The following is a 26,078-nucleotide window of genomic DNA, read 5'->3' as shown; positions in this document are numbered from 1 at the left end:
GAATGGCTGTGGGTAAGGTTTGAACCAGGAAACATTTACATTGAGAGACAATCCAGATTTTAGCACATACCTCATGAACATATTGTTCTTCAATATGAATTAAACTCTTATACACCTACGCCTTCTTATCAGCCAGACTTAATAGAAAATTAGACTTTTAATCTTTGATTTGTTTCAATGGAAAACAAAAATGTAAAAGCAATATTCAATTGTCCATAATTGTATTATTTATTTATTAAAAGTATTTTTCTCTATGTATAAAAACAATCTTCATGATTCTTGTTAAAATACTTTTGTACAGTGCCTGTAAATCTGCAGTGCCATCAATGAATTCTGAAAACAACAATTCAACATTATGTGACTTTTTTGTCCAGGCTTTTGAAAAAATAGAAAATTATGAAAGAGCAATATTGTACAAGTTAAAAAATTATTTAACTAGATCTAGATACAATCAAGTCTTATCTAATGGAAATTATTATACCTAGCTAGTGGACTATACAGCAAGACTTAGTTGAGTAGGGTTAAAACAAACATATAAGTGTTTTAAGTAGACTCTAAGATGTAATGATAGAATAATATTGTATTGTATATGAAGTTAAAATGCTTTAAAAAAATAGTATGTTGATTACAAAAAATATTTAAGGTTGTAAACGTTTTTGTGTGCTTTTATTTCATAATTTTATAGTCAAATTGGTTTCTTTTTAGTATTAGTATCACTTCATTGCATAATATTCAACAGTGGAATAGTGAGATATGATGTTTAGCAAGTTTACTTTTATTATACCAAGAGCATGTAAATAAAACATAACGTACTGCAATTTTTTTTCAGAAAGTAAATATATACAGGTATGTAACAAAATAAAATTTAAACACACACAAATCAAAATTCATTAAAAAAAACACTAGAAAAAAAAACACAGCTGTCAGTACTTCTTTTTTATTGACAAGAAAAACAAAATATCCTTTCCAGACTTTTCCAACAATTATTTAAAGATAATTTTTGCAAAAATATTTTTATATTAATATTTGGTATAATCCTGATAATAGATGTAATATTTTAATAACCTATTTACTAGAACTCTTCAGTAAAAAGAATTTTAATGATATTAGCTTTTTTGTTAACTTGAAAATCTTGGAAATAATTGAGCAATGTGAGAAGCTTAAGCTTTAAATAATTACATTCAAATAAAAATACACTTGAATACAAACTCAGACAATCCATCATAACATACATAAAAAGAAAATATGATTATTAAAAGCTATTTTTTCTAAATATTTTTAAAATTTAATGTGACTATAAAATTACTAACAAACCATTAAAAAAAAGTTGTGGCTCTTACTCTGGTGCTGATCCCTGATAAAGGTAAAATATAGTTGCTATTTTTTTTTTTTTTTTTTTAGATCTTTCAGTTTTGACAAGTCTTTGAATTAAGCACTATTGATTGATAAAGGTGAATGTACTCATTTTGTTTATTCAAGCAATTCACTGCCAGGGGCAGTTTAAGTACATGTTTAATATCTCCTACTGTCACTATAGAAAAGGGGAAAAGTGAAGGAATGAACACTGTCTCATCTTTAGCCAGCTAAATGTTTGGAATTTTTTTTACCAGAAGCATTGTTTTTCTAAAATGTGAGATTTCATTCCTTCAGTTGTCTATTGATGAAGTTGAAGTGAAACAATCATATTAACTAACAAAGTATTTGCATTAGTATTGTATTATCATTAGTATTGCATTATGAAATACTACACCACCTGACAAACTAGTTTTTATTTTTCTCTTGTTATCTTTTTTTATCATAGAAAAAAGATGTTTTTTTTTAATTGTCTTTTTTTTTGGGGGGGGGGGGGGATAAAAAAAAAAGATACCAAAAGAAAGGTTAGATGTTTTTCATACAATTTCAGCATAATTTTGTTCTTGTGTCACAAAAAGAATGTCCTCAAAACATTTATATAACATCTAGACCACCTTGGCTACAATTATGAAATTTGGAGCTTTTCAAAACCCCTTTTTAGCTACTTAAGCTTTGCTTTTCTTTTTATTGGAAGGGGGTTTTAACCTCAAAACCCCCTTGGCAACATTGACTTAAGAGACTGTAGTTTTCCTTAAATAGGTTGTAATGGCATGGGAATTTATATTCAACCCTTCCCCCCATGGCTACGCTCATGGAATGTGGTGATGCAGTTTCCTATAGATTTATCCCAAGGAGGGGGTATTATCAAAATCCTCTGTTGGGGTGTTTTAAACTTAAAAACCTCTGGAGGGGGAGGGTTTTAAACTCACCCCCCCCTCTGCTAAGATAATAGAATTCAGTGACGGTAGTTTTCTTTAATTTTATATTGAAGAAGTTTTTTTTTAATTCTAATCCCTCGGAAGGAGGGTTTTAAACTTAAAACTCACTAGAGGGGAGGGTTTTGAACTCAACCCCCCCCTCTGGCTAAGCTCATAGAATTTGGTTAATGTCATTTGTTTTAGTTTTTATTCAAGAGGAGTTTAAACCTCCTCTGGGGGGTTTTAAGTTCAAAATCCCTCTTGTCTGTACTCATGGAATTTGTTGACTGTAGTTTGCTTTTTTTTTTTTTTTAATTGAAGAGGGATTTTAAACTCAAACCCCTTCCTCTGAAATGCTGGGGCAAGTGATAGCTTAAAATCAAAATCTCCCCTCCAATAAAAAAAAATAAAAGCAAAACAGTCACAAAATTGCACCACCCCTTGAACCCTACCCCTCCCCAGCTAATATGACCATTCAATGCCTACTTGATAGAAAAAAAAAGAATTTAAAAAAAGACAACTACAGTTGTCCCTTCTTTTAATACTACTATGTAAACCTTTCATTTATATGAGTCTTAAAAAATCATATTCATCTTTTGTACTCTTTTAAAAAAAAATTACTCACTCCGTCTGTCAGTCTGGTTGGAATCTTTAACACATTATTTCTTCCACTTCCCATTCTTGGTTCAAGTTGAAACTTTGCACAATTATTTATTGCCAATGACTACACATGATTCAGTGCCAAAAATTAACTACTTATTCAAACGATTAGTCATAATTAAATAATTTTATATAGAAATGTACTTAGATAAGGAGAGATAAAAAAAAAATTTTAAGTATAGACTTTTTTAGACCATGAAGACTTCTATAAGTACTTGAATAGCTCAGTGGCTAGCATGTTGGCACCATGCATGGGCGTAGCCAGGATTTTTTTTCGGGGGGAAAACAAATATTTATATGTATGTATGTGTGTGTGTACATAAACGTTATTACATTCTGACCTTTCATTCCTTCGGAAGACGTATGTTTATTGTGCCCTAGAATAGGTTCTTCCTGTAGTTATTGGAAAAATTTTGGACTCTCCGCCATTGCTAGCAAAGGGGTCTGGGGGAGAGTTAGGAGCTCCCGCAGAACGGGGCATAGCCCCGCCGCCAAACACTATTTCTGGTATTAAAAGCCAACAAAATGCATATTCTGAGGTATCTATAGTGCATTTTCCTTCTATAAGAAAGTTTTATTGCAAAAACTTAATGTGCTTACTGACTTAGACCCTCCCGCGCCGTTCGTCGCATTTGCCGTCAAGCTTTCTCCACAAAAATCTGTCACTGGTAATGTCTGAAGCCTTTTCCCACCTGCTCTGAGGACCTCCATGAATGTGTGGAGCAAAGTTGTACTAGGATGTCATCACAACTCTTCTTATGCATAATTCATTTTGTCAGAGAACATGTCCCGCAAACCTCATGCGACGCTCTGTCACAATTACCAAGGGTCGTCTCCCAGTTCGTCATAGGATGCCCTTGATTTAGACCCGATCTCTATAACTGACTCCTAAAATCTGTCTTAGCCATCTTTGTTGAGCCACATTTAATGTTTTTCAATTTTGACAGATGACTCTTCACTGCAGTTTATTAATGGAGCCCCGCCACTAGTAGAAATGTCTAACCTCTCTTGAATACGCTCTTAGAATTAGGTGACTGTAGTTTGTTTTAGATTTTATATCGAAAAGAGATGTTTTATCGTCAAAATCATCTGTTGGGGGTTTTAAACTAAAAAATCTCTGGAGTTATTGTATTTTTTAAAAATTCAAAACCCCATTTAGCTATGGTCATAGAATTTGGTAACTGTAGTTTGCTTTAGAATAATATTGAAGATATGTGTTTAAACTCAAAACCCCTTTAGCTATGCTCATAGATTTTAGAGTGTGTAATTGGCTTTTTTATATTGAAAAGGTATTTTTTAGCTTCAAACTCCGCTGGAGAGGAGTTTAAACTCAAAACCCTTTTGACTACACTCATAAAATTTTTATAATTTTTTGTTTGTAATATTGAAGAGGTATTTTTTACCTTCTAACCCAGCTGAAAGGGGGTTTAAAGTCAAAACCCATTTAGCTACGCGCATAACATTTTGAGTGCATAATTTGCTTTTCTTTTTCATATTGAAGAGGTATTTTTAGCTTCAAACCCCGCTGAATGAGGGTTTGGACTGAGTCGAAACCCATTTAGCTACGCTCATAATATTTTGAGTGCGTAATTTGCTTTTTCATATTGAAGAGGGGTTTATCGTAATTTTTGGAGGGGGTTTTAAAGTCAAAATCTTCCTTAACTGTGCTGTTGGAATTTGGGGATTTCATTTCGGGGGGAGGGGGGTGTGTGTGTGTGTGTGTGTGTTGAACCCCAAAAAAAACCCCTGGCTACGCCCATGGCACCATGAACACTCAAGACCTCGAGTTCCAATTCAGATTCAATCAACTTTTTTAAAAAAAGCTTTTCAAAAAGCAAAAGTTGTTGAACCATAGCACACTGAGCATTCAGCATTCTACATTTAATTTCAAGAAGAAATTTAAGTTGTGCTAAACAAAAACAATTAGTAAAAATATTTCCAATCACACACATTTATTATTGCTAGCCTAGATCTATTAAACATTAATTGCATGATTGATTCTAAATAATAACTGAAGCAGTTTTAAAAAAGTATTTTTTATAAACCGGTATTAATAGTTATATTTAATGAACTAATATTGTTTTATATAAATAAATAAAAATATATATATATTTTTTTTTATTTAGTTTTTTTTTAGTTTTTAAATACTTATATTTTATTATAATTAAAAAAAATGTTCAAAGTCAATCAATTTAATAGTAAAAATAACAAATCATTTTAGAGATAAATAATTCTTTTATCCGTGTACAGAGATATATATCATATGTTAAAAAACAAGTAAATCTGATGGCTTCAATCAAATGAAAACATTTTGTTTTCAATTGAGTCTGAAGCTGTTATCCCTGATTTTTGAAGCAATTTTTCAATGATATCTAAAATGAAAGTAATTTAGCATGCTTCAGTTACCTAATGATTTCTCAATCACTTATTTCAAGAGAAATCACTTATTTTATCCAGATAACTGCTTTTTCTTGAAGTCATTGTTGGAGGGACTACTTGCTAGTCATATGACCTGACTCAATATTCAATTTAGTTGGCACAGGAACAACTTGCAAAGGATTTATGTAAGCCCAGACATATAAATGAATGTGGTTATTTCCATGTATAAGTTGTTTTTTTTTTCATGTGACCATGAAGCATTTGCAGTGTGTTTTTCACTTTTGTATTAGCAATCATGGCAGTTAATTACTAGGAGATGTTAACTTTTCTACTTTTGGACAACTGTGAGATCTTCATGTTTCTACCTAGATAGACAATAGACATTGTATAACAACTTAGGCCAAAATGATTATACTATATTTAGCGCACAAAAGCTTAAGTATTTCCTACAAAAATATTACAGGAGTTGAAAATGAGAGCAGTTAACATATACCAATTTTTAAATCAAGAAGCTGATAATGACTTCTATGTAACAACCTTTTGTTTTAAATAAAGTGTTGTTACTGACTTATTATTTCATAAGTTAATGAACAAATTAAATCCATCCCAGCAGTGTTACAACCGATAATGTCCTTCCATTCTTCAGAGTTTTGTGTCCATGTCCCCATTCAGATTTATGATTTATTTATCTGTACATTACTGAGTTATCTTATTTCCCTTGAGTCTGCTGCAGCTTGTATTTTTAGTCAGTACACTTAGCTACTTTCAGCCCTCTACTGTTATGTTTAAAGATGATCATCCCAGCATAATCTGATTTTTATTTCTGTCCTTAAAGATTGGGTTTTCATGTATGATGTGAGTCCATCATCCAATTTTATCTTGTTAAGCTCCAAATATTTTATTGTGTACTTCTTTTCCAAGTATATATCAAGTTTTCTGGGGGTTTTTGTTAGTCATTCACCAAGTCTCATTAGCATACAAGGTTTCTGGTCTTATGATCATTTTTTCAACACTAGATCTATGTGCTACTCATAGACTTAAGAATAATGTGTGTTTTTTTCTTGTGAAAATGTGACCAAAAGATTTTTTTAATAATTACCTATATCAGTGCAATCTTGGATTGCCATTAAGTTTGTTATAGTCCATGGCCAAACATAGCTGTCAAAATATCCATCAGGATCTGGAGGAATGTATTGTCTTTTTCTAAAATGGGAAAAACAAGAAAAAGAAAATATATATAAAAAAAAACATTACCTCCATCATTAAACTTCAAATAAAATATAATAATTATAAAAAATAATTTTATAAATATTTGATTCTATTCGGGTATCGGATTGCTTGATTCCCTTGAAGTTGAACATCTGCATTTTCTGAATCGGCCAAAGGGGAAGACATACTTGTGCAATTATTTATTGGTATGTTTATTAGATGAACATCTAGGTCTATCATTAGACCTAAAGTTTTGATTTAGAACTCTTAAGATCTAGTCTAGATCTACTTATAGATGTAGAATGTAGTAGTCTATATTAGATTTATGTAAAAATATAAGCAATGCTTATAAACTTCAATAAAATTGAAGCAATTTTAAATTTACTGTTATCACACAATTATGCTAATACGGCAGACTATGGCATGTTTGCTCTAAACCAAGATTTAAATTAGTCTCTAGTCAAATTTACATGGTGGGAAGCGAGGTAGAGAGGCTAAGTATGCTTGAACTTGGCTTGTTTGACACCGGAGCAGAGTTGTGTTTACTGAGCTCTTAAAAGCAGCATGGAAAACCTTCTCCCAGATACCCCCCAACCCCCCAACTGGTCCACAAATGAGATTGGACCATAGCGCTCTGAGCATGCTATAAGCATGAATGTAGCGCTATATAAAAGCTATAATTATTTATTTATTTTTTACTTTGAAAAATTATAACGGTCAAACTAAAGTTTTCCACATATGGCCAATGAGCTAGTAATTCTTTTCTCAGCATTATACACCAACTGTTAAATTTCTAGGAAAATCATTAGTGCGGTATTCAAGATCAGCGTCTACTCTCCATGAAGAAGTGAGTTGAATAAGAGGTATATAAAAAAAAAAAGCCCTATTTATCTTCTTATCTTATATAATACAGACGTTACTTCAAAAAAGAAGATGATTACGTCCTATGCGTCATGCATTTAGTCATGCATATTAACCAATGACTTAAATTCAGCCAAGTCACTGGTTTTCCTGGCTAGCTCAGGCAACCCATTCCATGCTCTAATAGCACTAGGGAAGAAGGAGTGTTTGTACAAATCTGTCCTAGCATATGGGACGAGGAATGTGCCTTTATCTTTGTGTCTTTCAGAGTATTTTATTAAATTTTGTTTTTGTATTTGAAGATTATGGTTCAGTGTTTTATGTATGATTGCTACTTTACTTTTGAGCCTTCTGTCCCGAAGGCTTTCTAAATTTAGTGATTTTACTAAAGGTGTTACTCTAGTCAAATGTGAATATTCGTTTGTTATGAATCTCACTGCTCTATTTTGTGTCTGTTCCAGTTTTTTTATGTTTTCTTGAGTTGAGGGGTCCCAAACGGAGGATGCATATTCTATTATTGGCCTAACCAAGGTTAAATAACATTTTAGTTTTATGTTCTTATTTGATTTATAGAAATTTCTTTTAATAAATCCTAATGCTTTGTTTGATTTTTTTGTAGTTTCATCAATATGTGGATTCCATGACAGTTTTTCATTTATTATAACACCTAGGTATTTTGCGTTTTTAGTCTGTGTTACTGGTTTGCCATGAATAAGATAAGTGGAATTAATTTGTTTTTTTTTTGTTACTCTTAACAACTGACATTTTTCTGGGTGGAAAGACATGCTCCAATTTTATTCCCATTTCTGTAATTCATCTAATTCTCTTTGTAAAATATCTGTGTCCTGTGTTGTTTTTATTGTTCTATATATTATGCAAACGTCTGCAAATAATCTGACTTTTGTTCCTGAAGTAATGCAATTTGGTAAATCATTTATGTAAATTAAAAATAGTAGTGGACCCAAGACTGTTCCTTGAGGTACACCTGAGTTTACTGTTATCGGTGTTGATTTAGAGCCATTTATTATTACAGTTTGTTCTCTCCCTATCAGAAAATCTTTAATCCACTGATGCAGTGAACCATTAATGCCGAAATATTTTAATTTTTTAAGCAAACTATGGTGGTGGACTTTGTCAAAAGCCTTAGAAAAATCTAGTAAGATAGCATCTATTTGTTCACTATTATCTAAACCTTTTGAAAAATCATCAATTAGTCCTATCAGTTGTGTTTCACATGATCTATATTTCCTAAAGCCATGTTGGTATGGTGTGAGGACATTATGTTTGTCTAAGTGGTTTATGATGTTGCTACATATTATGTGTTCTATTTGTTACAAATGTTTTGAAATTTACCAAAAAAAAAAAGGTCTTCTAGTATAAAATGAGTTCACAAATAAGATGACTTAAGGTGTCATTAAGTTAAACAAAAAGGTAACTATTTTATAAAGTAGAATACAATAAATACTTTCTCAACACACAAAGTGGAATGACACCAATAAAGTCAATTCATGTGGGTTACAAATACTAAGGACTTATAAACAGGCTGGTTCTGTTAGGAAAGCAAACTGAAACATTGCATATTAACTTACATCTAGAATTTTTTTTTAAAGTTTTTTTTTTGTTAAAAGACTAATTCTCCTTTATAACACTGATGATCTGTTGTAAATAAAAGGTTTTATAGTTATCTTTAGTTTCAAGCGGTAACCTATTTCTTTCTACATTACTCTATAAAGGGGACCGATTCCACTTACACCACCACAACAGTCAAATACTATTTTTTTCCCCTTGTTCTTAACCAAACAAAATAATTAATTACCAATAGTTAATTAGCTAGATGGTTAGTTTTTTTTTAAATTGATTCTCGTTTTGTCAGGTGAAAGAAATGAATTAATTTTAAAAAAAATTAATTACTGGTGTACCTTTAAGTACTTAATCAATGGGTTAATTTTTTTAATTGATTAATGTTTTGTTAGGGACAATGAATAATTGCTGCAAAGTTTCAACTTGATCTGAGAATGAAAAGTGGGAGAAATAACATGTAAAAAAATGTGTATTACACAGACAGAGTTGATATAAGCTTTGTTAAGTCCAATGACCCCTTACCAATGAGGCAGCAGAGACCACCCAAGAATCAATTTGAGATGAAAAGTGGTCAAAATCTTTTAATGTTAATGTAGCTCATGTGACACATTAACTGGACATGGAGAGTGTGTCTTTGGGTCATTGTAATGTATCAATAGGGAACAAGCAGACAATCTCTTACTAATTTTAGATGCTTGAGAAATATAAGGAAGATTTAAAGTACAAAAGCTTTAATATTTTTTTATTGAAACATCAGTAAAACCTTTGATCATTATGTTAACGTGTGTTTAAAAACAATATAATATGCTACTTACATTCTACGCTCAAAACAAATCTCCTTTGTGATTTTAATGAAATATTTGTGGTCAATTAAATCACTAAGTTCTCTGGAAAAATAGAAGATAGAAAAAAAAAAAAAGGAAATGCCCATTTTGAAAAGAAACATGCAAAATTTCTAATTCGCTAGAAAAGTTACAAATTAAAAGGAAATTAAATTACTTGTGATTAAATATTAAAAATCCTTCTATCAAAAGAATAAATAGTGAATCTGAATTGCAAGTTTTTGATTTAATCCAAAGTTTGACATCTTGTACCATTCTTTCCATATCTAAAGCACTCAACTCTGAAAAAGATCAAATGAATTATTTAACAAAACACCTGAAATTACTGTATTTTAGCACATACATACCCATATAAACCGTACAAATTACAAAAAAACGTAAAAACAAAATATTACAAACAGCACCCTTATATATCCCGCATGTGCAAAATGTGACTTGCAGTAAACTACCGCTACATAAAGTTTTTTCTTATCATAAATATATGGTACGGTAGGCAAAAAAATATAAACAAAAATTTTGGAAGATTTATATTATATATAATTTATATTTTATAAAATTCTGTAAAGAAGACATGGATAGGTGATGATCATAAACAGTACAAAGTTTATTGCAAGAATCGCTTCCCAGTTCTCAACAATATTGGAGTCCAAGTGGAAGATGATGAAAAAGTTATGTTTTTATGACCAACAGTTAAGGAGAGTGTCATCTGGCAAACACAACAACCAACCCCTTTATATTCTATTATAGTTGGGTGGACTTAGTTGTGATATCCTTGGGAGTCAAAACTTTAAAATCCTAATTTTCACCAGGATTCAGACTTAGGCCCCATACCCATCAGCAAATAATAAAGAAAATAGATATTAACTAGCAATAGAAATCTATTGTATTTGAAGGTATCAAATAATTCAATACAAGAACTCACAATATAAAGTTACAGAAATTTATCTACAGTTTTTCTGTTGTCTTTTTATGTCAAGTAATGACACATTTTTAAAACATTTCCTTTATATAGCAAGCTCACTGAATTTGGTCCAGTCTATTTTGTGTTGATGTGGGAGGAAGGAACTCAGCTTGATCGGCTTATGAAATCGAGCACCCTTGATAGTTGCAAAGTAGTTTGTGCCACTTAATAACACATCTCACACATATAATAAAAAAATGACATACTTTCAAAATTTCGTATTCCATGAATATCTCTTTCAATAGCAGGATCATCTGGTTCCTGTAAAAAAAATCAGGACAGAATTAATTATAAAATATTGTAAACTATCAATAATTACAAATAAACTTTCATTCATTATTTGTAACCCATTAGCTATTCAAACTAAATCCTCCTACATGTAAAGATTCTCTTATATGTAATCATAAATATGAATAAAATGTTTAAAATTTTTATCACATTTATTGCATAATGAACACATTTACAGGAGTGTAGAAAAAAAAAAAATAATGATTATTATCCCTAAGAACAAATTTGTTTAACAATTGTGCATTATAAAAGACAATGCATAATTAGAGCAAACACTTTGTACAATAGCACACAAAATATATGTTCATCCCCAGTTTCTCTGAAATATTACATGTGAAATTTACAAAAATGTAAGTTACATTTTGTTCAATGATTTAATTGTCTATTTAATTAATAATTAATAATAATACACTTTTAGTAAAATATGAAAAATTATTGAATTTTATTGTATTTTTCTAGTTATTGCATTAGAAAATGATGTCTGAATATTACAAATTAGATGTCTGGTACTTACTAAAAAATAAAGGTCTTGATTCATAACATCCAAATTACAAATTTCTTTTGAAAGCATTGTAGCTATTGTGGATTTTCCACTGTTAGTGAAGCTTCAAAAAAAGAACACAGTGCAGTTTGACTGGCTTTGTGAATTATAAAACAGTTACAATGATGTAAAGAAAAAAAAATAGTTACCCTTACATGTACACTTATAGATCTAATATACCTTCTAAATAGCTTTTAGTTTTTATCCCAACAATACATAAATATTCCCCATTTTTCATCTAATACACAAACATATTAAACACTAAAATAAACAGGCAAAATAAAAAAAATGTACTTTAAAAAAAAATATTATTTTAAGTGTATCAATTAGTTTGATCAATCATGTATTTAAATTTGTAATAGATCTAGACTAACAATAATAAATCTGTACGATTAGAAATATTTTTTTACCAACTGTTTTTGTTATGCGCAACTTCATGCTTTTAGCTTTCTCTATACACTATGATCCTATAACTTGTCCAGACCAGTTGGAAAGGGGTAGGAGGAGAAAAAACTGGGTATATGAATGATTAATTTTTAAATGTATTTATTTAAAAAGGGGGAACTACCTGAATTCAAACTCATGGGCTAAAGCCTTTTCAGGATTCTCACGCCAACACGGTAACCAGTCAGCTAGTGAAGAGCTTATGAACATGGAAGATTATATAGTTATCTATTGTTTCTATTTCATGTTTGTGTTCACTAAGCCTCAGATGACAACCTATAAAGGGGACTAATTCAGCTTATACTACCACTTCAGTCATTGATTCTTGTGTTGTCAGGTAAAAGCAATAATTGTGCAAAATTTCAGCTTGATCTCTGAGATTGGGTGTGGGAGAAATAACATGTACAAACTTTTTACCAAACAGAGTGAGTTGATATAAGCTTTTTAAAATATCTCAGCTGACTCTTAAAATAAATATGTACAAAACCAACCTACTCTTTCACTCCTATAACACACAAACATGGTCAATTTTTTCCTGATTCCTATTCTCTAATTATAAGCACACAAAACTTCAAATGATTCACAAACTTACCCACTAATTCCTATAATCAAATAGTTTTTCATTTTAAGACCTTTATATGATTTAATCACTGCAAATAAAATTTAAAACAATTCAGGTAGAGCTAGAAATTGTTATTTAGTACTGGTATTAAACTTTGTACAACTGCTAGTCTATTAATATTTTTAAAAAATCCACTAGTGGAATTATATCTCTAAGATCTGAGTACTAAAGATACTTCTAATTTCAACCAAATTAAACAGTATATAGTGTTCTTGTAAATTTTTATAATTTTAAATATATTATATATAAAACTATATTTCATTAAATAGTATTCATGTGTTCTGTAAGGTTGTTATTGCCAGAAGTGGTAATGGAAATTGTCTCCTCCTCTCTCAGAAGACAATGGATGCGTCCAGATGAGTTACTTGTTTTGGTTTTGTCTTGAGGCGGGGCAGAATCTAGTGTAAATAATAAAGCTAATTCTGGAATGGCAGAGTTTGCAAGTTTGTGCATGTATTTTAGGGCTAGCTGATAGGACAGCATTCTTCTTCTTTCTCTTGACTAAGGCCGCTTTCTTTCCTTTGCTCTCAGCAAACCACTCCACAACCTATAAAATGTTTTTAAGTTAAGAACCCTAGTTTAAGAAACTTTGACCACAAAACAACACACACACACATATAAAAGAGAACACACACATAAAAGAGAACTTACACTAAAGTGAAATAAAAAATTGTAGAGATGTAGATATAGCAATCAATTTATTGCCTATTTTGTTATATTATTGAATGCTGTTATAATAGTTTTACTCATGCACTGTTCACTGAATTATAATCTAGAATCAGATTTGTAATAAAAAAAAAATTAAAATAACTTAATTTAGTAAATATTTTATTTAAAATAATTTAAAATGTTTATATAATCAGGGTTAGTAGCACTTTTCCATGACAAAATTTTAGGAGATTTTAGGAGGTTTTTTAAGGATGAAATGTATGATGTGTGTGTGTGTGTGTGTTTCCTATCCGTTTGTGTGATACATAGTAAAACATACACAAAACTAAGCATTTATCAAATCAATTATTGTTATTTGATTTTTAAAATAATAAATATCTTGCCAATATGCACAGAAACAATGTTATCAGCTGTTGTATGTCCACAGAAAATGTAATGAAAGTTATCTTTTAATCAAGTAACAACTTGACTGTCATCCCGAAACCTCAAACAAACATTTTTTTTTCAAAGATTTATTTAACATAAACAGAGCCAGTAATATATAGGGTAATATTGGCCTATTTGAATGTTTAGTTGACATTTGCTTACTAAAAATGGCTTTTGGGTTGGGGGGGGGGGGAATTAGACCTATTCACGTTTTTTTTCCTAGCAGAATCTTTTTCAACCATATAGGCCTAGTTTCCCTGGCTTTTATGAGTGAAATAATTTTTACGGACTTTTCATAGCTGTATGCGAAATATTTTCGTTAAATCTACAGTAGATCTAGACTCTTTTGATCTAAATCACTAATCACTTTTCACGGCTGTGAGAGAATTGTCTTCACTGAATTTACAGTAGATCTAGACTCTAGATCTAAGTCACTAAAATTCGCGGACTTTTCAGAGAAATATTTTCACTATATATATTCTAGTGATTTAGCGTAAATCTAGAGTCTACATCAAAGTCACGAAAATTCGAGGACTTTTCACTGTGTGAATATTATCTTCACTAAATTTACAGAAGATCTAGACTCTAAAGCTAATTCGGTAAAATTCGCGGACTTTAACTCTAAGTCACTAAATTTTGCGGACTTTTCACGGCTGTGTGAGAATTATCTTCACTAGATTCTAGTGCTTTATAGTTAATCTAGAGTCTATATATAATTTCACTAAAATTCGCGGCTGTGTGCGAATTATCTTCACTGAATATACCATAGATCTAGAGTCTATATCTAAGTCACTAAAATTTGCGGACTTTTCGCGGCAGTATGCAAATTATCTTCACTGGATATACCGTAGATCTAGAGTCTAGATCTAAGTCACTAAATTTGCGGACTTTTCACTTCTTTGTGTTAATTATCTTCACTAGACTCTACGTGATTTAGCGTAAATCTAGAATCTAGCGTATTTCTAGAGTAATCTAGACATTAGATGTATCGAGATCATTAAATTGACTAAAATTCACGGAGTTTTCAGGTTAGATGCGAATTATCTTCACTAGATCTAATTTAGATCTAAATCTAAATCTAGATACTATTACAGTTACTAGAGACTAGCTAGATCTAGAAGATTTACCGACTTTCCGCGCGAAGTCACTCTTACACTTACAACAAGAAGATTTTTGGTGAGGGAGGGCCCGGAGGGATGTAGCCTACAAATTAGTCTGGTAATTGCTCTAATTATAGACAATAGTCACTACAGACTAGATCTAGCGCGTCTTTAGTGGTAACAATAAATGGAAACAAACATTTCTAAAATGACTTCAGAAAAATACTGCCAGGTGAAATGCTTGCTTGAGCCAAGGCCATCTTCAATCACGAGATCGCGCTTCACAAGTGGGTGAAAGGCGGTGTAGACGCGTCACTGGTCAGGTCATTAACACAGCCAGCCCGTAAGGTCATGCGATCAGAATGCCTAGTGACGCTGTTGTTATCCCCTCACATTTTTAGCAAGAAATAAGCAAAATTATATTTTTTAAAAAATATTGGGTAAAAATTTTAGGAGAGTGGACAAAATTTTAGGAGACTTTCGGCAATTTTTAGGAGAATTTTAAGATTTTAGGAGACTTTTCATTTTTTAGGAGATTTTAGGAGTTTTTAGGAGCGCTACGAACCCTGTATAATATTAAAAATATATTTTTCATAACTTGATTTTGTTAAAAATTGAAAATTTACTGATAACTATATTGGTCTTTGAGACCTTTAGGTACCCCTCAGCGCTGTGTGTGGAACCCCTCTGCTCTATTTGTGGCATCCGGAGGATGCTGCACCTTTTCAGCCACTTCTCCTCTAGCTGCAAGGCAGCAGAGTTTTGGTCACTTTGGATTTCCATTTTTTTCTGTCTGCCTCAGTGCCAGATACTTGCCAGGAGTTGGACTACTGTCAAAGGCTATTTGAAGTATTTGACTTTGAAATGCATGCAATATGAAACATTTTACAGAAGTGGAATGCCTAGTAGTAAGCCTAACTCATAGTTCTACAGTTCTATATTAAAATATTTTGTATATATTATGATATAGATTATATTTATTACCAATAAAGATGAAATAGATCTACTAAAACTGAGTACTATGAATATAATTAGGCGGTAATCATTCGACAGTTGGGCCCCTGGCCAGTGAGGTCAATAAGTTGGCAGCTGTCTATCAGTACGCAAATGGACTGGCGTGACCTGCAGCGCGCGCCTCTCTCTTTCTCCTCTTGTTTGGCAAAAAAAAAATTATGGTGTTCTGCACTGATAATTTATGTCAAAAGTTTTTTTTTATGTATATCTATAGAAATAAAGACTTATTAAAGTGTTTTGTGGTGTTGATTTTTTAATTTCTCAATGATAACAATAAAAATGTTTTGCAAACACGTAGATGAATGTAAAAAGCAATAGCTTGTCAATTAACCATTTTTTGTTACAAAACATAGACTATTACGTAGGTACTGTTGGCTTACTATTGGCCGCTAATATATACTGTATTGTAATTGTTCTGCATTAACAGAAGCAAATAAAAAGGAAAACACTCGAGCACTACTAATATTATGTCTCCTCTCTCAATCTACAAATTGAAAATTCTATGAGAACAAAGTGTACTACAAGAGTTACAATGGTCTTATACACTTATAATCGCAGACTCGATTTTTTTTCGGAAGGGCTCAGGGAGGTCTTGGGCCACTGCAACCTATGCGCCCGATCTGCCCCGCACTTTCATAGGCCCTGCGTGAATTCTAGGTGTAAATTATTAAATTTAACCATTTTAACTTATTATTAAAGGGTACCTGGAATTCTACTGAAATTGCAAAATATACGGAAAAGTCATGAAAATATCCTGAAATTATAAAAATCTTCTGAAAACTCATGCAAATCTCCTTAAAAACAGACTAAAATATCATTTCGGGGTGATTTAGTACATAGTAAAGTATGAATAGAATGCAAAGACGAATTTATTTTCTATAACAAAATCTTAATTTTCACTTTTAAAATTATCCTTATCCCCGCAATCTGTAGCACCGGCCCTGGAAGGGCCATATCACGGGTTTTCAAAAAATTAATTTAAAAAAAAATCCTTTTTTTTTGTTTTACACTGTGACACGGGTATTCCCACAGCCACACGATGTTCATGCACAGTAGCCTATTGGAAAAAAAAAAAAAAAACAACTAAATACATCATCGCCAAACTTTCTGGAAGCTGATTGGCCAAAATAGCTGTACAAGCACATCAATCTTATTTTTATTAAAAAAAATCAATTAGTCAAAAGTTGTATTTATGTTACTACAAATGTTATAAATGTCTCTAAGAGTAGTTCAAACTTTGTATACATATTTTGAAATACGGCCAAAATAGAACACCATACTTTTTATAACCAGTCACTGACAAAAAAAAAAAAAAAACACCCACACAATACTTTTCGTGAAAAAAAAAGCTAAAAACATTAAAATTAATTTGAAATACACAACAAACATTAGATATATAGTAAAGTGCGAAATTCGAGCAGTCCCGATTTGACAAGAGGTTCAAACAGTTCACTTTTTATTGCTATAACTTTTTTATTTGAATGTTTACCAAATTACTACTATATTGCTACTGTGCATGCACCTTTTTTCTTCACTTCCGACACATAGTATTTCCTTTTCCTTGTAAAGGCTAAGTTCATGGTGAGGTCAAACTCAGGAGGTGTGGAATTATTATTTTTTACCACCCGGTAGTGAAGGAAATGGGTAATGGGCTTAAGGCTATTTTTAAGTCTGATGGCTCATCAGCTCAAAGAGACTATTTGAAGTTGTGGAGGGTGGGAAATGGTGCAATGGATAGTGTTCTTGCGCTGGAGTAAAAAGAAAATGACTTTATAGTAAAAATTAAATATTAAAACATGTTTTTAGATATATTTTCTTTGATCTGTTCGAACCTTCCATCAACCCGATCGAGCTTACTAACTGGGGAAAAATCTGCTCGAGAAAAAGTACGCTTGGCGATACTTACCCTACACCTCTTTGGCTTCGTATTTAATTTTAACTAAGCCTAGTGATACATTAAATCCAATCTATTTTTATAGAAAAAAGGACGAGGAATTCAGATACCATCAGTTTTTTCATAGGTCAGACCGTTACGGTGCTATAAAAATCCAAACTTGAAAATTGCTGCCAGCAGGCTTAATGCGCTTGAACTTCGCACTTTACTCGCCATGAACTTAACCTTTACAAGGAAAAGGAAATAGTATGTTCGAACCTCTTGACAAATCGGGGCTGCTCGAACTTCGCACTTTACTCTATAGTCTATATTAACTATATAATAGACCTACATTATATTGCGGACCCATATTATGATTATATGCACTAATAGTATACCATGTACCCGGTAGGAACCTAGAATCTAGATCTAACTTTAACTAGACACCGTGAGTATAGACAGGATGCTGCCACTTGCGTAGCATTCTTCAAAGGGGACCCAACCGTCGAGTGATTACTAATCAGATTCAGATGATTAGGCTTTATCATTTTATGTCACTTTTTACTTGCTTAAGAAGTTAAGACACTAAGTCCAAGTTGCTAATTAAATGCTATAGTATATGTGTTAAACTTTCATTATTTTTTCTATTATATTAAATTTTAATACATTTTATTACTACAATGTACGTTATCTAGATACTGTTACCGATGTGTAGACTGTAGTCATCTAAATCCAGACATCATCATATCTGTCATACGAAAGATAAATGTTTGAGTTATCTCCCTCTTTTTTAACTTCCGGCAGGTAAATCAAAACAAATAAATCTAGATCTAGAGATCCATAATAATAAAATGATGTTACAGTAAAATAGACTATAGAGAATAGAGTCTATCTATCTAGATCAAGCTGTTGCTCGTGTTTTTTGTTTCTTCAGAAAAGTAAATATCTAGATTATTCTAGATCAACTAGACTAGTAGAAACCTAGATCTAGATCTATAAATTTAGTATAATAAAATTATAATAGCAGCAGATTATTATTGTATTGATTATTTTTTATAGTTATACTTAGCCTTAGGACTTAGATTTAGATCTAGTATTAATTATAATTAATACTCTGACTCATTTATAAAATTTGGTAATTAAAATTTATTGTCTCGCTCATACATAATTTATATAATTATGATAATAGATCTAGTATAATTAATAATTATAAGTATAGTCAGTGACTATATATGTATATATAGTTACATAGTAGATCTAGTATTAAGTATAGTTGTACTACTCATTTTATGTCTAATAATAGTCATAGTCATAGTAGTACTCATAAAATACTCATATTCATAGTTATTAGTATCACTGGTATCAGTGTAATCAGTCATACTCATAGACATAGTCTGGGCATAGTCATAGTCTGTAATAATCATACTATTCATACTAGTCAAACTCACTGATACTGAGAGAGATAGATCTAGATTGCTAGATCTAGTCCTCCTCTAGAGTAGAGGGCTAGCTAGACTCGCTAGTCCCGCTAGACTACTCTGAGGCCTAGACTCACTTCTAGAGTTGGACTGACTAAGACTTACTTATCTTACTAATAATTACTTACTTACTTAGACTTGAGTCTGACTCTACTAAGTAGATCTACTAAGTCTAACTCTAACTATAGACTATTATCACTATCTATACTCTATACTATACTAAGTATAGATGATAGATCTAGTAGTAGTAGTAGTACTAGTAGTAATCTAGTTCTGGTAGAATCTAAGTCTCTAAGTAGATCTATAATAATCTATAGACTATTATCACTATAGACTAGTATAGACTATGAATATGAATATCAAATACTGAACTAGACTAGATCTATACATAAACTTAGTTATAGTTTTAGTACTAATACTACAGTGAGTGAGTGACTTCATGACTTACTAAGTAATAGATAGTAATTTTTATAGCTCCATAATGGTTAGTTCTAGGAAAAAATTGGAAACATCTATAAACTTGTCATCCATTGGTCACTAAAAATAGATATATTGTTTAGTTACACCAACTTACGCAATGCATAGTTACAATAAAATATGTTGAAGAGAGTCAGGTCAATGAGGTCCAGCCCTTACATTAACGAACACCATTTCCCACTCTGTACACTAACGAATACTTTGTGTTCTTTGTATTTAAAAATGATATTACCTTCAATTTTTTTAAAATTTTAATATAATTTCTTTTTACACCAACTCAAGACTGACAGATTAGTGTCACTTTTCCTTCTTTTAATTGCTCCCTTCTCTGCTAAACTCTCAACTTTACAAAGGGCCATATACTGTGACCTACCTAGATCTAGTTGACCTCCAAAAAAATGAAACAACTGCGTGACCCAGAGCGTCTAGCCCACTTACTCCACTCAGTGATTGTGACCTAATTTGGTACCTGATCGATCAATAATTGCCCCTCCCGCTATGTTTGTCCATTGTGGTTCGATGACCACTTTGTCATCCAGGGGGCTGAGGGCTTTGCACTGGGGTTTTGTGCCTCCTCATGTGGCTGGTGAGACCTATGGGAACCCAGAATGTTCAGCTGCACACTGGGCAGGTTATTCCAGCTGGAGCTAGTGTCGTGGGCTTTGCTTTTCTTCTCTGGCATTTTTCTTCTGCCAGGGTTGTTCTCTTTTCCTCAGCAACCTGTGCGCCAGTTTTCACAGCTTGACGCCATGATGTTCTGTCATGTGCCTCTGTCTCCCAGGTGGCTGGGTCTATGCTAAATGCCTTCAGAGAAGATTTGAGGGTGTCCCAGAAACTTTTTCTTTGACCGCCTTGCGAGCGCTTTCCTTCACTTAGTTGGCCATACAAGAGTCGTTTAAGGATGCATCGATCTTCAAATCTGCAGACATGTCCTGCCCATCGCAGCTGGGACTTCATCAGGATTGTGTGGATGCTTTGTTGATGACACCATGCTAGGTACCTACCTAGGCTGGTCAATCAATGATTAGAGCGCCAAGGAGAGAAAAAAAGAGAGAGAGCAGGATTGTGCCACCCATAAAAACATTTTTTTTTCACACACATTATATCCAACTCTGCCCCTAATTAGCACTATGTTTAGCGATATACCCTTTCTTTTTACCCATTCACGTCACACTTGGTTTAACATCTAAGACAAAAACAAAATTAAGTAAGAAAATGTTAGATCTATACAAAATAAATCAGGAATGTCCATTTTTTCAACATTAAAATAGCGTTCGTTAGTGTCATTGATAGTGATAAAGACCGTTCGTTAGTGTCATTGATTGTGACAAACGAATATTATGGAACACCCCATATTTACACAAAGACTATGCCATGTGTGTGTTTTTAGGCCTATTTAGAAGCATTTTAGATAGTTCGTGTTTAGCTGATACTTTAATTTTCTTAAAAAAATCTCCTTAACCCTGGACCTACCTTCCTTCTGTCCTAGAAGAAAAAAAATGGCATCGTCCTACCATTGTTCCTTTGAACCCGTGTTAAACCCTTGTTTTTCAGAGTAAACGAAACTGTGTCTGAACTACAAAGAAATGGTATAAATAAAAACAATAGACTGGTTTCGTCATAGCTATCAGAATAGAGGCTCATTTTAACAAAGATTATGGGGTGTTAGTTAATGTCAGAAAATAGGGGGTGTTCAGAAGACAAAAATTACTATAATATAATTTAATTCTAGATCTACTTAAAAAACTTAACTAATAAATATTTGTTTAATAATAATTATACTACTTATCTTATATAGACTCTCCTCTGTATAAAAATGAGTGTATCTCATAAGATAAGATATATATATATATATATTGTTACGAATCTCACTATCCAGGCTCTCTGCAAACTGCACCATACACCACCAACTTAAAGAACTTGACAAGTCAGGGCTCCAAAATAACGTAAAGGTTTAATGTCCATAAATAACAGCCAATACTGTACAATTGGCAGCACGTAGAACAGTACAAATAGCTCTGCGATAACAAATATCTCTCCGATAACACCGTTCCGCCGTATCAAGTCTTGCACTGGCCTCTCCGTCTCATTCCGGGCTTGCACTGGGTTCAACAGTTCAGGACTGACTTCACACACTTGGGCTCGTTGTGTCGGACTCGATCACAGACCAAGATCAAGACGCCGTTCGTCTCAACTGTACTTGATAGTACTCCGCACTGAACCGTCGTAATGCTCCGTACAGAACCACACCGCTGAACTGTGCTGTAGTCGACCGTGTTCTGAACTCTTGTCGTGAACCTCCTTTCTGAACCATCTTGACTGCGACACCTCCGCTCTTATATAGGGTCCCTACTGGCCTTCTCGAACCGGAGAGAATGCCGTTCGACGTTTCTAGGTGGTCAGGTGACTACAACTCTCGTGACGCTGCGATCCTTCCCGAACTGTCCTGTTGACACGACTCGGCTGACAGTCGTACCTCGTCACGGTTGACCGCTCGTCTAGCGCTGGCCTGGGGCGATTTGCGTCGGCTGACTACACACACACTACTACCCCCATTTGTGCCACCACCAGGTTTATAACAATATATATATATATATATACTAGCCTGGCATTGCCTGCGGGTCTAAGTTTGTGTTTACTAATCTAGTGGCTTGGATTTAGATGTATGTTAAACTAAGCTAATGATCCTTTCACATTATTTCTCTTTCGCTCTGAAAATAAAATTAGTTTTGCGAAAATGGGTTTACCTGAGGTCGATACATTCATATCTATTAAAAACGAAAAGAGTGATAGATTTGTTAAATGAATGGGATTATAAAGTGACCAATTAAACGAAATAATTTTTAGTACGCGATTCATGAATGAATATAGATCTAGGCCTATCTCAACTCGGATTCGCAGCTTTTGTAAATGAATGTAGTCTCTTAAAAATAATGCTTTAGAAAACCAAATTTGAATGTTTATTTGATCTAAATATGAAATGAATGGACTATAATTAGTATGTTCATGTGTTAAAGTATAAAACTATCTGTGCGAAGAAAAGTTTTATCATCTTAGAGTTGAATTAGAGTTTTAGATCTAGGGATGGGATTATAAAGTAAACAATTAAACGAATTAATTTTTAGTACGCTATTCATTACGGTATTGTCTAATGAAAGAATGTTCGTCAGGAAATCTGTAGTTACATATATAAGGAGCTAATTAATGTAAAAAATGCTTTTGAAACACAAAGTTGAAGGTTAATTTTATTATATAATGAAATCAAAGGATCTTCTTTTGTATTTTCATGTGTCAAAGTAAAAAACTATCTGCGCAAAGTGTATTTCTTAAAATTAGATCTAGGTCTAAATCCTTTCGATCTTTTCTCATGTCAACATTGTAGACATGACCTAGATCCATAAAATACTATAGCTTTAATAGAGTCAGACAAATTTTTTTTTTTTAGGGTCTTAAGTTTGTTTTATGGCTACAATACATACACTAAGGTCTAAGTTGGTACCCAAGAAACATTCCTGCCAAGTTTTATCAAGATTGGTCAAGCGGTTTTAATGTCTATAAGTAACATACATAAATACATACACCTCACATTCTACTTTATAATATAGATATATAATTCTCTTCATGGCTCAAGAGTTTGGACACCACGTAATGGAAAGATCACTCTTTTATTTTTGCAAGTCAGATGGACTAGAGTTACCCAACGAAAAAAAAGAGGGGGGAGAACAAGTATCATTCACCCTTCACAAAATAGCAGGGCCGGACTTGTGAACAAGAAGTCATGGAAAGATCACTCTTTTTATATCTACCCCACATAGTTTAAGCGGTCAGCGAAATAAAGAGATGGGGGAGAACAAATAATCTACTCTGTATTCACCCGTCACTAAATAGCAGGGCCGGACTTAACCATTGTTGGGCCCTATGTGAAACGGAATTCGCAGGGCCTAGTTTGGGTAGGGTTACGGATTATAAGTGAAAATTAAGAGTTTATATTAGAAAATACATTCATCTTTGCATTTATTTCATTCTTTACTACATACAGAATTACTTTACGAGCCTTGCGTGTAGCAAAGTCATACAGTACATCATAAAAATTCTATTTCCTTCATAGATCACGCTCAATAGCAAGAATTACCAAATGTTTCAATCTATCTACCAGTATTGTTGACCTCAAGTAATTCTTCATTAGTTTGAGGCGCGAGAAGCTTCTTTCACCAGGTTAAAAAATTATGGGATAATGCAGAATTTTTATTGCGGGTAGGATTGTCGTTTTCCATATTGAATGACACCCCAAAATGAAAATTTTTGTTTGTATATTTCAGGAGCTTTGTATGGGTTTTCTAAAGATTTTAATAATTTCAATATATTTCCAGGACTTTTTCGTATATTTTGCAATTTCAAGGAGATTTCCAGGAGCTCATGGTAAATCAGGTGGCTGCGGGAAATCTGTTATATGTTATAAAATGGTTACACCTAGAATTAGTGCGGGTCCTATGAAAGTGTGGGGCCCACTGCAGTCGCATAGGTTGCAGTGGCCTATGGCCAGCCCTGCAAAATAGCGCCATGGGTTGACTATATATATATAATTAGGGGTAGAGGAGTTTCATTTAAAAGTATTATGTGTATTGTGAGGCGTTCTAATGCAGGCAGACAGAAAACTAAACTGATGGACCTAAGAAGTGTTTGTTCATACTTTATATTAGGGGATTTCTACCATAGCGTACCACAGGTATCTTCTAGTAACTTGATTTAAAAAAGGCATTGCTCTATTTCAAACTTGAAAGGCTAGACCCAGTGAGGATAGCTCTTTACCTAGTATGTTTCTATTGGCAGATCTGGGGGGAAGGAATAGTGATTAGACACACTTTGAACAGAATATTTATGTATGCAAGGGTTATAAAAAAATAGATATATACAAATTAAAAAATTAACAAATAAAAATTGCATAAACAGGCTTAAGAATCTTTGAATACTGTATGTGATTGCTACTTAATCTAAATTAAGATTTTTCAGTATCCTATTCCTAATTCCACATATATTTGTGGAATATAACCTTATTTGTGTGACCCTTTCGGTATCTTGCCTAAATTTAGAGTTTATTATTTTTAAATAAATGTTATGTGCTTTATTTAGATCTAAGTGATACAGTGGTCTATGAAAAGACACAAGCTAGTAAACTAATATCACCTCGTTGTACAGTGGTCTATGAAAAGACACAAGTTAGTCAACTAATATCACCCCGTTGTACAGTGGTCTATGAAAAGACACAAGTTAGTCAACTAATATCACCCCGTTGTACAGTGGTCTATGAAAAGACACAAGTTAGTCAACTAATATCACCCTGTTGTACAGTGGTCTATGAAAAGACACAAGCTAGTCAACTAATATCACCCTGTTGTACAGTGGTCTATGAAAAGACACAAGTTAGTCAACTAATATCACCCCGTTGTACAGTGGTCTATGAAAAGACACAAGCTAGTCAACTAATATCACCCCGTTGTACAGTGGTCTATGAAACGACACAAGTTAGTCAACTAATATTACCCCATTGTACAGTGGTCTATGAAAAGACACAAGTTAGTCAACTAATATCACCCCGTTGTACAGTGGTCTATGAAACGACACAAGCTAATCAACTAATATCACCCCATTGTACAGTGGTCTATGAAAAGACACAAGCTAATCAACTAATATCACCCCATTGTACAGTGGTCTATGAAAAGACACAAGCTAGTCAACTAATATCACCTTGCTGTACAGTGGTCTATGAAAAGACACAAGCTAGTCAACTAATATCACCCTGCTGTACAGTGGTCTATGAAAAGACACAAGCTAGTCAACTAATATCACCCTGTTGTACAGTGGTCTATGAAAAGACACAAGCTAGTCAACTAATATCACCTCGCTGTACAGTGGTCTATAAAAAGACACAAGTTAGTCAACTAATATCACCCTGTTGTACAGTGGTCTATGAAAAGACACTAGCTAGTCAACTAATATCACCTCGCTGTACAGTGGTCTATGAAAAGACACAAGCTAGTCAACTAATATCACCCTGTTGTACAGTGGTCTATGAAAAGACACAAGCTAGTCAACTAATATCACCTCGCTGTACAGTGGTCTATGAAAAGACACAAGCTAGTCAACTAATATCACCCTGTTTTATAGTGGTCTATGAAAAGACACAAGCTAGTCAACTAATATCACCCTGTTGTACAGTGGTCTATGAAAAGACACAAGTGAGTCAACTAATATCACCCTTCCTCCTCGAGAAAGTGTCTCTGTGCCCCTCACATACACACCAATACAGATTGAATGAATGTTTTAAAAATATAAGTATCTGACTGTAGCAATAACTTTATTTTACTGATTTTGTACAAATAACA

The 26,078-nt window shown here is 32.9% G+C and overlaps 3 protein-coding genes across 10 annotated transcripts in view; 2 read left to right on the top strand and 1 right to left on the bottom strand.

Moving 5' to 3' along the window:
- Positions 1 to 204: 204 nt before the first annotated feature.
- LOC106069506 (nicotinamide riboside kinase 1-like) lies at positions 205 to 18,585 on the bottom strand. 7 transcript variants are annotated; one of them, XR_008779783.1, is made up of 9 exons: positions 15,480 to 15,693; positions 12,629 to 12,686; positions 11,566 to 11,656; positions 10,970 to 11,024; positions 9,960 to 10,083; positions 9,776 to 9,847; positions 6,409 to 6,512; positions 5,337 to 5,674; positions 205 to 333 (listed from the first exon to the last, which is right to left on the bottom strand). XR_008779783.1 is itself a non-coding variant. In XM_013229179.2 (8 exons), exons 2-8 carry the CDS (start codon positions 12,658 to 12,660, stop codon positions 236 to 238), a joined length of 576 nt encoding a protein of 191 aa, XP_013084633.1. In that variant the 5' UTR covers positions 12,661 to 12,686; positions 18,446 to 18,585; the 3' UTR covers positions 205 to 235. The 7 variants fall into 7 exon arrangements, 6 of the variants coding, with proteins under 6 accessions (XP_013084633.1, XP_055897343.1, XP_055897363.1 ...); XM_013229179.2 differs by lacking the exons at positions 5,337 to 5,674; positions 15,480 to 15,693 and adding an exon at positions 18,446 to 18,585; XM_056041368.1 differs by lacking the exons at positions 5,337 to 5,674; positions 15,480 to 15,693 and adding an exon at positions 18,407 to 18,460.
- Positions 18,436 to 26,078, top strand: part of LOC106053043 (coiled-coil domain-containing protein 124-like) — a 24,216-nt gene continuing 16,573 nt past the window's right edge. The window contains exon 1 of one of the 2 annotated variants that reach the window (XM_056041402.1): positions 18,436 to 18,544. The gene's annotated coding sequence lies outside the window, so the exon portion shown is untranslated. Of the gene's footprint in view, positions 18,679 to 26,078 lie in introns of both variants that reach the window. The other variant, XM_056041409.1, reaches the window with a different exon arrangement.
- LOC129928197 (uncharacterized) lies at positions 19,008 to 26,073 on the top strand. The gene is made up of 2 exons (XM_056041270.1): positions 19,008 to 24,114; positions 24,826 to 26,073. Exons 1-2 carry the CDS (start codon positions 23,988 to 23,990, stop codon positions 26,034 to 26,036), a joined length of 1,338 nt encoding a protein of 445 aa, XP_055897245.1. The 5' UTR covers positions 19,008 to 23,987; the 3' UTR covers positions 26,037 to 26,073.

Source organism: Biomphalaria glabrata, chromosome 1 (genome assembly GCF_947242115.1).
Source record: "Biomphalaria glabrata chromosome 1, xgBioGlab47.1, whole genome shotgun sequence".
NCBI classification, from domain to species: domain Eukaryota; kingdom Metazoa; phylum Mollusca; class Gastropoda; family Planorbidae; genus Biomphalaria; species Biomphalaria glabrata.
Note: the sequence above shows the minus strand (reverse complement) of the source record. Positions and strands in the feature narration are given on the sequence as shown.